Here is a 16,378-nt window from a genome sequence, read left to right on the forward strand (position 1 = left end):
CAGGGCACCCCAAAACGCCGCCCCCTTGCCCTGCGTCGGGGTGCTCGCCTTAATTCCAGCACCGGAAGGAGCGATGCCCTCTCAGCCCTTTGCTTCTCAGAGCAGCGTATAGGCTCTGTAGCATGCCTGAGCCCTGAGCCCTTCCACCGTGGCGTTGCCATGGCTCCGACAGCTGACTCCTCTCTCGCTCCATGCCTCTCCCTCCCTCATTGGCTCCTCCTGACCCACTGCTGCTGCTTGCGCTGGGCGAGGTGCTGCTTAGGATGACTGGGGCCGGCTCCCTAGAAGGAGTCCCCCTGACCATTCTCATACTGATGTTACGGTTGTTTCTGCTGTGTTTCATGGACTGGTTGAATGTGGGGGGGGGGAGGGAGGCACCAACTGGAGCAGACCAGGAGGGGGAGGTGTTGCAATCTGCAGAGGAAATGGTTTGGTGAGCAGGAGGAGTCTGGGGCAGAGAGCAGTTCAGACTCAGATGGAGGAGAGGAGGGGGCCAGGAAGCCCAGAGGAGGCTGGCTGCTGAAGAATCCAGAGAGACTCCCCCTCCTGCTGCGACCAGCTCCCCTCTCCCCTGGTCTCCTAGAGCACACAGACCAATTCAGTTCACATCCTCTGTGCCTGTACATGATATTAAGAAGATTTTTCTGGTCCCAACATGCATCACTTAATTTTTTTTCTTAAGTATTTTTAATTAGGTTTTACATAAAGAAAAAAGACAATAGAAAAATACAAAAAATATAGAGCAATATCATCAGATCTTGTTCCCCAGAATTCTTCACATATAAATGACAATAAGATAGAAAAACAAAAGAAAAAAAGAACCATAATTAATAATCATACTATGTAACTTCAAATCTGAACATTTCGGACTTCCTCATTCCCCCTTCTTGAGTTCTAAATAATTCACTAACTCTTGCAGTTTCCAATTCTAAACTCACATTCTTTCTTCCAAATTATAACTTCTTTTTAACTAATAACCCTTCACACTTCACATTGCTATTTTTTACCTAATATTCACTACCCTTTACCCAAAAATATTCAAACTTAACTATCAAAATCTTTTACCCCCTTATTATTCCCACCCAAAAAACTAAGTCTATCCCCCTTTCCTTGGAATCGGTGTCTCCAGAGATTTCAGCCAGTTCCTTAATACATTCCAAATTCAGACCATTTTTATCAATCAATATTGTTGTTGTTGTTTAGTCGTTTAGTCGTGTCCGACTCTTCGTGACCCCATGGACCATAGCACGCCAGGCACTCCTGTCTTGCACTGCCTCCCGCAGTTTGGTCAAACTCATGTTCGTAGCTTCGAGAACACTGTCCAACCATCTTGTCCTCTGACATCCCCTTCTCCTAGTGCCCTCAATAAATCAATATGAATTAATGCAATTCTCCCTCACCCCACTCCTGTTCTGTCCCAGTCTAAATCTTGCCGAACCCTTCCCCCCTCTTCTGTATTTCCCACACTTTATTTCCAATCTCATTCTCTTTCTGCCCCCCACCTACTTGCTTCTCCCCCTCTCTCACTGGGGAAGTAACCTTTTTGTTTTCCCCTTTTTAGGGGGCTTTTGAATTCCCACCCTTCCCTGTTCCACCTCTCCCACCGGTGGAACAGTGATTTCTTCTTCCTCTTCCTCTATCTCAAATATCAGCTCTGTTGGTTCAGCAAATTGTCCTTCAAAGTTATATTTCTCCTCTATCCTTTCTGAAATTTCCCCAAAAGTCACATCACCGCATACGTATTCTTCTGGTCATTCTTCTTCTCCCTTTTCTTGCTTTCTAAATTCAGGTGATTCATCTGTTTCACTGTTCAATGCTGTTAATTCCTCAGTCCTATCATCCATAAGCCATGTGTCCAGTTTAGAAATACGAACCTCCTCTGTCAATTCCAAAATTGTTTTCAGTATCAACAAATCCCACTGGGTGTCTTCCTTATCACTGTGCAGAACCTTCTCTCCCAGTCTACTGTTGCACACCTCCTCCATGTTTGTAGCAGACAGGAAGTGGTATTGTTGATGTCCTTGTTTTTTATTATCCAGTGTAAAAAAGATAAAATGCTGTTTGGTCTGGATCCCACCTCTAATTCTTTTCTTGTTCTTTTGACCATCCAACTCGAAGTCAGTACTGAGCAGCCTTAGAATTTATTTTTAAAAGAAATCCTCTTTATCTGTCTGCAGCTCTCAGTCTCTCACTCTCAGACAAGCACATTCTTTTCTATTGTGATGTCACAAAGACGACTAGCCGATCCTTCCTTTGACCCGGTTCCAAGTTCACAGGGGGGTTCTCCCTTGTCAAATCTCAGTCTTTCGCAGAGATTAAGTACACTTTAGCTTTTACCCTTACTCTGCATCGGGAAAAAGTTCTTTAAAGATGTATTTCTGGATTTTCCATAACTTACTGCATCATTCAATACTCATTGGGGGGGGGCTGACTTCCTTTTTTACGCCTCCTCCCAGCGCCAAATTCTTGATCCCAATCAATAAATTTTGACTTACTTAGTCCAGGTCTTAATTTTTCAGGAAGAATCCACCACTTGCAGGCTGTAGGCTCGGAGCTTCGCTTCATGAAGGTGACAATGGTGCCCAAAATGGCTCCCGCGACTACCACTCCGCTGGCTCTCGGGGGCTCTGCTGAGCTTCCCGGGCAGCAGAGGAGTCGCGTTTGGAGCTCCGCCGGGCTGCTATGTCCCCGGGACACTCTACCCAGGGTTTTTACAGGGATCCGCGTGCCCCTGCGGATTCCCCCCCTCTGCAATGCCAGAGACCTCGGAGCTCGAGGTCTCTGCACCTCTTCGCCAGCGCGGCAGACCAGAAGTAACATGCATCACTTTAATCTCTTTGACAATGAACTGTATTTACTGTCCATTCCCTGTTTGGAGAGATCTTTTTGGAGGTCCTTTGCAATCCCCCTTTGTTTGAACAACCCTGAACAATTTACTGCCACCAGCGGAATCACCATTTGGGAATGGGGGAGCTGAATGGAAGTGGGCGAGGAACCCCACATTCACTTCGGCTGGAGGAATAGGGGCACTGACCCCTATACTCAAAGGAACTTTGAGGGGGGACGGGGTGACTAGAGCTTCCCCACACTTGCAAAGGAGCCTTAGGAGCGGAGGGGAGGGAGGTGGCGGAGGGCGAGGAACGTGGTTGGGTGGTATAGCTCAGTCCGTAGAGCATGAGACTCGTAATCTCAGGGTTGTGGGTTTGAGCCCCGTGTTGGGCAAAAAGATTCCTGCATTGCAGAGGGTTGGACTAGATGACCCTCGTGGTCCCTTCCAACTGTATGATTCTAGGATTCTGTGGCGTGGAGGAATTAGGGAGAAAGAGCTTCTGGAGCCTGTGCAGCCCCCTCCCAGCCTGCCCCCTGAAGCTTTCCTGAGCCTCTCCCCTTTTCATTTCTAGGATTGGGGCACTTCAGCATCCCGGGGGTGCTTTGCGCCAGTGGGTGGATGGGTGGAGCAATTTTGTTTGCTGAGGGCAGGAGTCACAATTCTGTCCCATTGTGTTGTGTCTGGCTTTTAGGTAAGGGGGTGAGGCTGAGGTGGAAAAGCCTTGAGAAGGAAAATATCCTGGGGTGCGGATTTGCTCCGCTGCCCAGCTTGTCAGGGTCCCACTCCCCGTGGGTCCTTCTGGGGTCAGCAAAAGAAGGAGTCTGCAGCCAAGTTAAAGATGCAAAACAGCGGAAAGTTGACCTGGTCATTATTTGTTGCAACAAGGTTGAAACCCACACAAACAGTAGGAACACGGAGAATATGGTTGCATGATTTTTTAAGACCTCTCCCCATTTCCCACAATACATATTTCAACAGCTATGTTGATGTATCACAGATATGTCACAAAGTACGAGTCTTTGGCATTTAGAAACATGAGCCCGTCACACACCCTTGTCAATAACCCCACCTTTTATAACTACCTTTTAAAAACACCTTTAAACTCCCCTCTTCCCATTCCCCGCCCCCCCCCAGCTGCAAGGCTTTCCTGCGCTTCTCCTTTGAAAGGACAGTATCAGGATTCAATCCTCGATCCCGATGGATTTCTGTCTGGGGCATGTGCTGCCCTTGATCGCCTCCTGCCCCCTAAGGGATTATGGAGTCGGGGGGGGGGGAAGCCCTGGATTCCCCTCTCCTAGAGGGGTCATCAGCCCTTGGAACCAAGGAAATCCGTCAAGCCGTTGAATTTTGGAGATTATTTGACGTTTCTACAGTTTTCTATAATGGATAGTTGGAGGAAACAGTGCAATTCATGGAATCCTCTTTTTGCTACAATTGTATCGGCTGCTTTTCTCAATGGTCATGGCTAGAGGCTGGGGGGGGGGACTCTTTTAACTGCCTCCCCACTCCTCGTTTTAGCAGCACCAAAACCTAAAACACGGACGGATCTTATATCATGGTGTGGGGTGGGGGAGGGGTGGGATTGAGGTCACACATATATACTAAATGTTCATAAATGTACCAAGCAAACAGTACAGGAAGACAGGCCTGAAAACCATTTTCTCCCAAACTGACCAGAATTAATGCTTGACAGGCATATGTCAAGAATGCTTTGATGGTGTTTCCTGCTTGGCAGGGGGTAGGACTGGATGGCCCTTGTGGTCTCTTCCAATTCTATGATTCTATGATCCATCTTGTTGTAGGAATTTTCCAAACCCCACTGAATCACACAAACTTCTCTGGTTGGCCTCTGTTATATTCTCCGACCGATGGAGAACCCAATAAGGGCTCTTGTGTACCCCATAAGGGAATTGTTGTTGTTGTTTAGTCGTTTAGTCGTGTCCGACTCTTCGTGACCCCATGGACCAGAGCACGCCAGGCACTCCTGTCTTCCACTGCCTCCCGCAGTTTGCTCAGACTCACGTTGGTGGCTTCGAGAACACTGTCCAACCATCTCGTCCTCTGTCGCCCCCTTCTCCTAGTGCCCTCAATCTTTCCCAACATCAGGGTCTTTTCCAGGGAGTCTTCTCTTAGAATCATAGAATCCTAGAGTTGGAAGAGACCCCAAGGGCCATCCAGTCCAACCCCCTGCCAAGCAGGAAACACCATCAAAGCATTCTTGAAATATGCCTGCCAAGCCTCTGCTTAAAGACCTCCAAAGAAGGAGACTCCACCACACTCCTTGGTAGCAAATTCCACTGCCGAACAGCTCTTACTGTCAGGAAGTTCTTCCTAATGTTTAGGTGGAATCTTATTTCTTGTAGTTTGAATCCATTGCTCCGTGTCTGTTTCTCTGGAGCAGCAGAAAACAATCTTTCTCCCTCCTCTATATGACATCCTTTTATATATTTGAACATATTTATATATTCTTCTCATGAGGTGGCCAAAGTATTGGAGCCTCAGCTTCGGGATCTGTCCTTCCAGGGAGCACTCAGGGCTGATTTCCTTCAGAATGGATAGGTTTGATCTTGCAGTCCATGGGACTCTCAAGAGTCTCCTCCAGCACCATAATTCAAAAGCATCCATTCTTCGGCGATCAGCCTTCTTTATGGTCCAGCTCTCACTTCCATCCATCACTACTGGGAAAACCATAGCTTGAACTATACGGACCTTTGTCGGCAAGGTGATGTCTCTGCTTTTTAAGATGCTGTCTAGGTTTGTCATTGCTTTTCTCCCAAGAAGCAGGCGTCTTTTAATTTCGTGACTGCTGCCACCATCTGCAGTGATCAAGGAGCCCAAGAAAGTAAATAAGGGCAGGTTTTTGCTTATATCAGAGGGGACCCCACTTTGCAGCTGGATTTCTGGCTTCCCTGTTCCCAGAAGGAAGAGGGGAGGGGAAAACCTTCTCCCCCGCCCCCCTCAACCCCCCTCTCACCCCGCCCCCACGACCCCAATTCCGCCCCCAATACGATGCGCCTCTTCCTCCCCCCCAACCTGCCTGCTTCTCCCGGAAGTGATGCTTCTACGCCGGATTGCTGCTCTGCGCCATAGCTCTAGGGGCGCGCGCTATCGGATAGGGGAGGAGGGGCGGCACGGGACACCCCCCCCCCGTGGGAAAGCGAATCGGGAGCGAGGACAAAGAGGTAAAGGGGCCGCGGGGGGGGGAGGGGAGAAAGGGACCCAGAGACCCCCCCTCCAGGTCCCCAAAGCACCTTCCCTGGGCTCCACCGGGGGGGGGGCCTGGATCCCTGCACGGTGCTGCGAAGGGGGCTTTCCTTGGCGGGGGGGGGACATGGGGCGCCCACCCAGGGGGTCCCCACGAGGATCCCATTGCCCAGTTTCCGCTAGTTCCGCGCGGAGAGAGTCGGGCCATGAAAGGGTTAACGGACACGAGAGACGCCTGGATAAAGGACCCCCCCCCCAAAAAATCCCTCCCCTGCTCGTCTTGGGGGTCCCTCCGGATTGAGAGATGGGGCGGGCAGAAGGGGCCTTGGAGGGCAGGTCGAGGAAGTGGGTGATGGAGGGGGGAGCATCCCTGGGGGGGGGGGGCGGGGAGAGAGAGATAGACGGACCAGTCTTTAGGGCCGGGGTCAGCAAACTTTTCCAGCAGGGGGCCGGACTCTATTTTGAAAAAAAATCTGAATGAATTCCTATGCCCCACAAATAACCCAGAGATACGTTTTAAATAAAAGGATACATTCTACTCGTGTAAAAACAAAACAAATCAAATCAAATTTTATTAAACGGTCACAGACCAATTCGTTCATGTAAAAACATGCAGATTTCCGGACTTTCGGCAGGCCAGATTTAGAAGGTGATTGGGCCGCATCCGGCCCCCGGGCCTTAGTTTGGGAGCCCCTGCTTTAGGGAGACGTCTCCATCGTGGCGCCCGCGGGGAATCTCCGGAGGGGCCGCCTTGGCTTCTCCCTCCCGCCCAGGAATGGACCACCCCTTGAAGAAGACCAGAGATGGATCCCTTGATAGTGGGGAGTCCAGTCCCCCCACCCCTTCCTTCCTGAAAGCTCCATCCTCTTTCCGCCCCATAACCCCCCCCCATCCAGACTCTGTGGTTCTGCCCAGTCCAACCATTGATCCCCCTGGAGAGGAGAGGAAATCCGGAGAGGAAGAGGGGAGGGGAGGCCTTCCTGGAAGCGACTCTTTGTTTCCGCTATCCCACCCAGGAAACAGCCAGAAACCTTTTCCTCTCTCTCAGGCTTCCATCTTTAAGTGTCTTTTCCACTGCCTGGTTCATTCAGGTTGAGGATGATGTACACCTGTCAACAGAAATAGGGGTGCAGAGTCCGTGGAAAGACGCTCAGGATTGATAAGGAAGTTGCACCACAAAAGCATTTCTATTCCTCTTATTTTTTGTAGGAAGTGTCAGAGTGACTGACAGGCTGAGATACAATCCATCAGCATCCGATGACAGCCATTGCATGAATCTTTCCAGTCAAAGGACCCATTTTCATGATAGACAGTGCCTGTAGCTGGAGGCATGCAGGCCAAATACTGCCAGTATTAGACCAGGTGAGCTGTGCGACCTTCCCAAATTTACAGACTGTATAGAATCCTAGAGTTGGAAGAGACCCCAAGGGGCTATCCTGTCCAACCCCCTGCCAAGCAGGAAACACCATAAGCGTGTATGTGAATTAGAGTTTGTGGGTGGGATTATAGTTTATGGCAACCCTGTGATTTTCTCCACCCATAAAATTTCATGAGCTGATATTGCAGTACGAATTCCAAATGAACTACAAAATGTCACAAGATACTAATAACAATTGTCGTACTTATACCCTGCCCATCTTGCTGGGTTTCCCCAGCCACTCTGGGCAGCTTACAGAACATATAAGAAAGAGGAAAACATCACAATTTGAAGAACCTCCTGATACAGGGCTGCCTTCAACTGTCTCCTAAATGTCAGATAGCTGTTCATTGCCTTGACCTCTGAAGGAAGGGCGTTCCATAGGACGGGAGGCCATGTGCCTGGTTCCCTGGAACTTCGCTTCTCACAATGAGGGAACCAGCGGAAGACCAATGACACTTTAAAGGTCGGAACCAACACTGGGAGCCAGGGAAGATCCTTTAGGACGAGTGAAATGTGGTCTTGGCGGCAACTCCCAGTCACCTTTCACCCTCTTCTATATGGCATCCTTTTATATATCCTATATAATAAAGTCCAAGTTGTCTCTGCGTCCAAGCTGTCCCGTGTGTCCCTGGGTCACTGCGCATGTCCCCCAGGCACACAGGGATTGGACTGAGAGACAGGATGCACACGCGCTCTCTCTCTCTCTCCCCCCCCCCCACCTCTGCCTCCCGTTTCCCTGCGGCCGCCAACTGCCGTTCCCGGCCGGACAGCCGTTGGGACTTGGAGCGGAGTGGCGGGGGCAAAGGAAGATGTGTTATTGGGGGGAGTTGAGAAGCAAGGAAACCGTAGCGCCGCTCGGAGGAGGAAATGCCTTTGAAACCCCGGCTCCCCTGGGCTTAGGCAGCCCCAGCCTCCGCTGAAGCCCGATCCTGCATGAAACAGGTGGCCTCTAAGGGAAATCCACAAATTAAAGTCCAGGCAGGAGGCAGATCTCGGCTCTAACATCATCCGCTGCTGTGCCTGCTTGGATTTTTGTGTGTGTGTGTTTTCATGTCCGACCATTTATTGCTGTAAAACAAAGATATAGAACGGGATGCCTTCATTTTCCTTTCCTCTCCCTCTCCCTCCCTCCCCGAGGGTGTTTACTTTTCTTTTTTCCTCCACAATAGGAGAGGGGGAAAGAGGAGCGCTCCAGGAAGTGAAGCACCCCCCCCCAAAAAAATCCAGGATCCTTACAGGTTGGGGACACGCAATGGTTAAACAAACATTTAAAAACAGTATACCACTTTTTCAATAACTAACATTGAGGCAGAGTCGCCTCTGAAATTCTGTAGGACAAACATTTTTAAAAAAGTACTGAGGAGCACTCTAGGTGTCCACCAGTTCTTTAATCTTCTTGAGGGTGGACATGGAAAGGCTTTTCTGCTTTCTACACGCTCCTGGCTCCTGCAACTCCCGCAGCCCAGCCTCCCCTGGAGAATGAGAGAGAGAAGGCGGGGACTGAGGGAAGGGACAAATTTGTTGATCTTCCACTGGGTAAGCCAGATCTGCCACAAGCCTACCACTGTGCCTGGGAGACTTATGGGAGGACAGAATTCACAAAATGTAAAGTGCCATTAACAGCATTTATATATGGTCAAACTATCTCTCTGCTTTCTGGAACAACATGTCCCTGTCGTGTCCTTCAGGGAGATACTGGGAATGTCTTTTTAAAAATGTGTTCTGCAGATTTCAAACTTGGGGCAATACCTTGATTTTAGTAAATGGACACAACATATCATCAGTACACTGCTTCTCTTCCATCCCTCCACTCACAGTAAATGGGGACAATAAAAGTTTCAGAACAGGCTTGAGTTTCAACCAGATCTGTTATGAGTGTCAGTTAACCAACAGTCCCTTGCTTCAGAAACCAATACAGATCAGGAGATTGCAGAGTAAATGAATTTACATGTATTTTAGACACAGAAAATATTTCCCAATGTGCAAGTAGGTGGTGGTGGGGGAGGCCAGCAGAGCTGCTTTGAGAAAGTAAAGATGCTATTTATGCTGCAGCATTGCAGACACTATTGCACTGACCTGAGTAGGCTTCTTTTCAATGCTTCTCAAGTTGCATTGTTCCACCACATTATGTTCTAGCAGCAGCAGGAGCGCGACCCCCTCTGGGCGGGACAATGGCGGGACCCCCTCCTCCCACCTCCTGGCAGCTCCGGCCACCCCTCGCAGCTCGGAAACCTTCCTCAGGCCTCATTCCGCCCCCTTCAGAGGCCGGCTGGGGAAATGCCTCCACGATGAGCAGGGCTCACGGCTTCCCCTCAGCCCCCTTCCCTTTGTCTCGCCTCCCTACCCCCTTTTCCCAGCGGCAGGAGCGGGGCTCGCTCCGAAACTCATTGTCGGTTGTCGGGCAGCAACGCCTCTGAGCGTGTGCAGAGTGCCCGCACTTTTCTAGCGCCCGTTTACCTAACGGGCTGAATGACACTAGTCCTTTTATATATTTGAACATGGCTATCATATCACCCCTTAACCTTCTCTTCTCCAGGCTAAACATACCCAGCTCCCTAAGCCGTTCCTCATAAGGCATCGTTTCCAGGCCTTTGACCATTTTGGTTGCCCTCCTCTGGACACATTCCAGCTTGTCAGTATCCTTCTTGAACTGTGGTGCCCAGAACTCGACACAGTTCTTTTTTTTTTTTTCAATTGCCACACCAGGAGTTTCCCTGGCTTATTGGCCCAATCATAATTTCTATACTTCCAAAATTCCAATTTCCTATTTATCTCTTCCTCTATCATATTTTCGTATTCCAATCTTAAAATTTTTATCTCTCAATTAATCTTTTTTTCCAGTTTTATATAATATTTTTTCCTTCTTTTTTATTTCTTCCATTAATTTTAATTTTTTCTCTTCTTTCTTCATCTTATCAATTTTGTTTTGTTTAATAAAATAACCCCTTACAACCGCTTTACCCGCTTCCCACACCGTTTCCAAGTTCACCTCCCCATTACAATTTAGTTCAAAATATTCTTTCATTAATTTTCTGGCTCCCTGTAATACTTTTTCATTTTTTAAATAAAAATACATTCAATTTCCACCTTTTATTTACCTCTTTTTCTTGTTCTTCTGTTATTACAATTGTCGAATTATGATCTGTCAATGTCCTGGGCTGGATTTCTGCTTTCCCAATTCTTATGCTTAGGTTTTTAGCCAACCATATTCCATCAATCCTGCTTGCAGATTTATGTTGTTCTGAATAATATGTAAATTCTTTATCTATTGGGTGTTTAAACCTCCATGAATCTATCAACTCTAAATTTTCCGCCATTTCAAAAAATGTTTTTGGTAATTTATTTTCTCTTTTTTTTACTTTGATGGTCGACTTGTCCAATTTATCCCATTAAAATTACCCATAATTACTATTTGTTTCTCCAGATATTCCATTAATTTTTTCTCCAACTTCTTAAAGAACCTTACTTTACTACCATTTGGCGCGTATAGTCCCACTATTATCCAATTTTCTCCTTCTACTGTTATTTCGATCATTACTACCCAAATCATTTTTGGTTCCCATTTTCCCCTTACATATATCACCACTCCTCTTTTCTTTTTTTTATCTGCCGTAATGAATTCTTTTCCTAAACTTGGATTGATCAATACTCTTTCATGCTTTTTCTTTACATGTGTTTCCTGCAAGCATTCAATATCCCAATTTGATTTTTTTATTATATGTCCCACCTTATTTCTTTTCTTTTTATCATTTAATCCATTCACATTCCACAATAATAATTTTAATTTCATCATGTGTTTTTCATCACACTTTATTAGAAAAAATTATAAAAATTGTCTTTTCTTAACTAAAAATAAGATAAAGGATACCTTTAATACACGCTTTATATTTTGGATAAAAAACAGCTGGTTTTCTATACTCAAGGCATTTTGGGGGGAGATACTTTCCATTTTTTTCTTCCTATTCGAAACCAAGAATAAGAGGAAAAACCCCTCCCATACATCTTTCATATTTCCCCAAGTTCTTTAGACTTACCCTCTTCATCTGACTCTTCTTCTTCTTATCCTTCATCTACGTCTTCTTCCTCTTCTCCCTCCATTCTGGCTTGCTCAATTTCGTCTTCTTTCCTTTCAGGTTGTTCTTCAGGTTGTCTGATTCTCCCCCCCCCCCCAAGTCCTGCCAATATTTTCTCCAAAAAAGATGATTTCTATCCCTCTTTTACTACATTCCAGTCATGAGACTCATCCCACCAGGTTTCAGTGATGCCTTTTATGTCGTATTTAGTTTGCTGTACCAAGAGCTCAAGTTCATCTTGTTTATTTCCCATGCTCTGTGCATTAGTATACAGACATTGAAGACCATTGATCATTCCCCCATGTCTCTTATTTAAGGATTTTTTCCTCCCACCACTAAGTCTGCATGCTGTTTGCTCCATTTGGACTTGACATTTGGGTGATCATCTTCAGCATTTGATAGACTCCTACCTTCAGGACCACTGTCTCCCTCTCCCACATAAGCCAGTTTAAAGCCCTCCTGATTAGTTTTTTGAGTTTCATGGCAAAAACATTCCTCCCAACCCTTGTGAGGTGCAGCCCATCACTTGCCAGAAGTCCATCTTCAAGAAACTGCAGACCGTGATCTAAGAATCCAGACCGTTCCTTCTTGCACCATTTGCGAAGCCAGTTGTTCACTTCCCCTATTTTCCCCTCTCTCCCTGGGCCATGTCGTTCAACTGGGAGGACAGATGAGATGACAATTTGTGCATTTAATTGCTTCAACTTCCTGCCCAGAGCCTCATAATCACTTTTGATCTTCTGAAGGCTATGGCTTGCAGTGTCATTGGTTCCCACATGGACCAAAAGGAAGGGGTAATTGTCAGTGGGTTTTATTATTCCTTGCAGCTGTTCTGTTACATCTTGGATCTTGGCCCCTGAAGAAGTTGCACACGAAAGCTCATACCAATGACAAACATAGTTGATCTCTAAGGTGCGACTGGAAGGAATTTTTTATTTTTATTTTGTTTTGACACCGTCAGACCAACACGGCTACTTACCTGTAACAGTTTCAATGGAAAAGTTCGCTTCAGGTTAAGTACGCTTCAAGTTAAGAACGGTCTTCCGGAACCAATTAAGTACTTAACCTGATGTACCACTGTACTATCATTTGACATCATTGCATTTTCATTTCCTAAAAATTGGGAACATGAGTAGGACATGGTAGAATGTAGGAGATGTTGAAATAAGAGAGGTACTAATGGAGTTTGATGTGTTCTCTTTCCCTTTGTTCTCTTCCTTGAAACCCAAACAGGACTTCCTCTCAGCCCACTCTGAAGAAGGTGATGGAGAAGACAGTCAGAATTCCGGGAGACAGGACACCTTTCGTTTCACTAGGAATAGTCACTAAAATGTGTGAAATGTGGAATATGCTTCACTGAATGAGAACACATAGTTCACATCAACAAACCCAAACAGGGGAGAAACTATTTAAAGGTATGGAGAGTGGGAAAAGTTTCACTGATAGTGGAAAACTTAGAACACATGGGCGGACTCACATGGGCAAGAAAAAATTGAAATGCAGGGAGTGTGGGAAGAGCTTTAGTGATAGTGGAAGCCTCAGAAAACATCAACGGACTCACACAGGGGAGAAACCATTCAAATGCATGGAGTGTGGAAAGAGCTTCAGTCAGAATGGAAACCTTAAATTACACGAACGGACTCACACAGGTGAAAAACCATACGAATGTATGGAATGTGGAAAGAGTTTCAATCAGAGTGGAAGCCTTAAATCACATGAACGGACTCACATGGGTGAAAAACCATATGAATGCAAGGAGTGTGGAAAGAGCTTCAAGCAGAGTGGATACCTGAAATTACACGAACGGACTCACACGGGTGAAAAACCATATGAATGTATGGAGTGTGGGAAGAACTTCAGTCAGAGGGCACACCTTAAATCACACGAAAAGACTCACAAAGGGGACAAACCTTTTAAATGTATGGAGTGTGGAAAGAGCTTCCATCGAAGTGATACACTCAGAACACATCAACGGATTCACACAGGGGAGAAACTATTTACATGTAGGGAGTGTGGGAAGAGCTTCAGTCAGATTGGAAACCTCAACAAACATCAACAGACACATTCAGGGGAGAAACCATTTAAATGTATGGAGTGTGGAAAGAGCTTCAGTCAGGGTTCAAGTCTTAGTTTACATCAGCGAACTCACACAGGGGAGAAACCATTTAAATGTATGGAGTGTGGGAAGTGCTTCCGTTTCAGTGCAAGCCTTACATCACATCGACGGACTCACACAGGAGAGAAACCATTTAAATGTATGGAGTGTGGGAAGTGCTTCCGTTTCAGTGCAGGCCTTAGAACACACCAACGGACTCACACAGGAGAGAAACCATTTAAATGTATGGAGTGTGGAAGGAGCTTCAGTCGGATTGGAACCCTTAAAATACATCAACGGACGCATACAGGGGAGAAACCATTTAAATGTATGGAGTGTGGAAAGAGCTTTAGTGATAATGGAAAACTTAAAGTACATCAACGGACGCATACAGGGGAGAAACCATTTAAATGCATGGTGTGCGGAATAAGCTCTAGTGATGGTGGAAGCCTTAGAAAACATCAACAGACTCATACAGGAGAGAAACCATTTAAATGTATGGAGTGTGGAAAGAGCTTCAGTTTCAATACAAACCTTAGAACACATCAACTGACTCACACAGGGGAGAAACCATTTAAATGCATGGAGTGTGGAAAGAGCTTCAGTCAAAATGCGCACCTAACTTTACACCATCAAACTCATACAGGTGAGAAACCATTTAAATGTATGGAGTGTGGAAAGAGCTTCATTCAGATTGGAAACCTTAGAATACATCAACGGACTCATACAGGAGAGAAACCATTTAAATGTATGGAGTGTGGAAAGAGCTTCAGTAGCAATCCAACCCTTAGATCACATCAACGGACACACACAGGCGAGGGAAAACCATTTAAATGCATGGAGTGCGGAAAGAGCTTCAGTTACACATCTACCCTTAGAACACATCAACTGATTCACACAAGGGAGAAACCATTCAAATGTATGGAGTGCGGAAAGAAATTCAGTTACACATCAACGCTTAGAACACATCAACGGACTCACACAGGTGTACAGAAAATGCTTCAGTCAGTGCTGAAGTCTTAGAAAATGTCAGCAGACATACAGGAGAGAAACCATTTAAATGTATGGTGTGTGGAAGGAGCTTCAGTCAGAGTGGAACCCTTGATTTACGTCAACAAACTCATTCAAAAGACAAACATATAAATGTTGTGGTATTTTAAGGTTGTGGGTCATAAAAAACCTTTTGGCCCACGGAGTTTACTGCCGGCAGGATAATCAGCTCGATTTACAACCTTGTCCGATGTTTATGGCTGCCCAGCACTCTTCCAAATGCGCACAGCCAAACTTCAATTCTCTTCAAACGTAGCAGAATTCCAGCACAGCAAGGACGATGGCAATTGTCTGTGTCTCCATTGTGGTGTCTCAAATAACAACTGACACCAATGCTTCTATTCTAATAAGTCTTTATTTAGAAGCATAAAGTAACATGTCTGCAGCTCCTATCTCTCTTACAGAAACGAAAACTAACTCTCTCAGACTCAGACTCCTACATACTCTGACAGACTGAGACAGAACTGGAAAACAAAGGAGAAAATGCCCGGATAATATGGGCAGTCACCCAGAGAATAAGAAAGCCCGCAGGAGTGTTTAACTCTGTCCTGTCTAGAACCCCAACAGGATAGTACAGTAGATAGAGATTCAGTCCTAGTGGAAGTCCCACATCAACAGACTCATGGACAGGAAGAACTGTTAGAGTTGAAACCGTACAAACCAACAACAAACTCAAAGAGGATAAGCAGCTTAAATGGAAAGATTGCAGAAAGTGCTTTACTTATAATGGAACATCGAGGGGCTCTGAGGGAAGAACCCATTTAGATGTATGGAGTGCGGAACGTGTTCTTCTGAATCCACTCTTTTCTTCACAGCAATGAACTCAGCAGGAAATCAATCTTAAAAGTGTGACATGTATGTGGAGTTCTGGTGTTTATATGTAAAATTGTGTAGTAATGAAATAATGAAGGAAATGACTCACAATAGGGAGTAAAATCGAAGATGTAAAGTACCATTTGATAGTGAGGGTGAATCTGGATTGCTGGTGGTGAGGATTAGGGCTGGGAGATATATTGTCCAATACCAGTTTCTAGGCCACATCGCAATAACCTTTGAAAAACAATTGATATGGCAATACGCCGCGAATCACAGTGTGTGTTTCTGGGATGTGCATTTGCCTGGAAGCAGCTGGCAGAAAGCTTTGCTTCGTGAAGCCCCTGAAGATGCCAAGTTGCTGAGCTCCCGCCCAGACGACAGGAAGCGAAACACACACCTCCATTGCCCTGTGTCGTCCCAGCCTCTCTCCTCCCTTGCTCCCTTCTGCCGGTGGGTGTGCCTGACTTAGATATCCTGTGGGGTGCTTTTTTTTTTTACTGCTGAAACTGGATTTGCTCTCAGGAGCTAAGCTTTGTGCCTCACTTGGGGACCCAGTGAGAACGGTTTGCTTTGAAACCTCAGTAAACTCTTACTGAAGAATTCCTGCTGCCTCTGTGTTTGTTTTTGACCTCAGCGTGGGACTTGCTCTACACGCGGCCCCTACCCTGCTGCTACTTGTCTCATGCCCTGGAGTTGCTCTACTCAAGCATGCAAGACTCTTTTCACACCAAACACCGTCGCCCCCTGTCGGGATCCACAGAATGCTGTGTGAGATAGTAAGTCTGCAGCTTGAGTTCGCTAGTAAAGTGAAAGTAGCTGCTGCAAGCGGCTGCTGCAACCAGCCTGCAATACTTTCTCTAGAAGTGCTGGATCAGAGCGACTCAGCAGTA

At 46.3% G+C, this 16,378-nt stretch overlaps 1 protein-coding gene across 1 annotated transcript; it reads left to right on the top strand.

Annotated features, from left to right (window-relative positions):
* Positions 1–5,880: 5,880 nt before the first annotated feature.
* LOC118090880 (oocyte zinc finger protein XlCOF6-like) lies at positions 5,881–16,090 on the top strand. Its single transcript, XM_035127209.2, has 3 exons — positions 5,881–6,012; positions 7,244–7,396; positions 12,761–16,090. Exon 3 carries the CDS (start codon positions 12,888–12,890, stop codon positions 14,643–14,645), a length of 1,758 nt encoding a protein of 585 aa, XP_034983100.1. The 5' UTR covers positions 5,881–6,012; positions 7,244–7,396; positions 12,761–12,887; the 3' UTR covers positions 14,646–16,090.
* Positions 16,091–16,378: the final 288 nt, after the last annotated feature.

The sequence above is a fragment of the Zootoca vivipara genome, chromosome 10 (genome assembly GCF_963506605.1).
Source record: "Zootoca vivipara chromosome 10, rZooViv1.1, whole genome shotgun sequence".
Classification (NCBI taxonomy): Eukaryota; Metazoa; Chordata; class Lepidosauria; order Squamata; family Lacertidae; genus Zootoca; species Zootoca vivipara.

Bases quoted from the DNA above. Each gene is read 5' to 3' on its own strand.
- LOC118090880 (XM_035127209.2), top strand. From the start codon at position 12,888: ATGAGAACACATAGTTCACATCAACAAACCCAAACAGGGGAGAAACTA.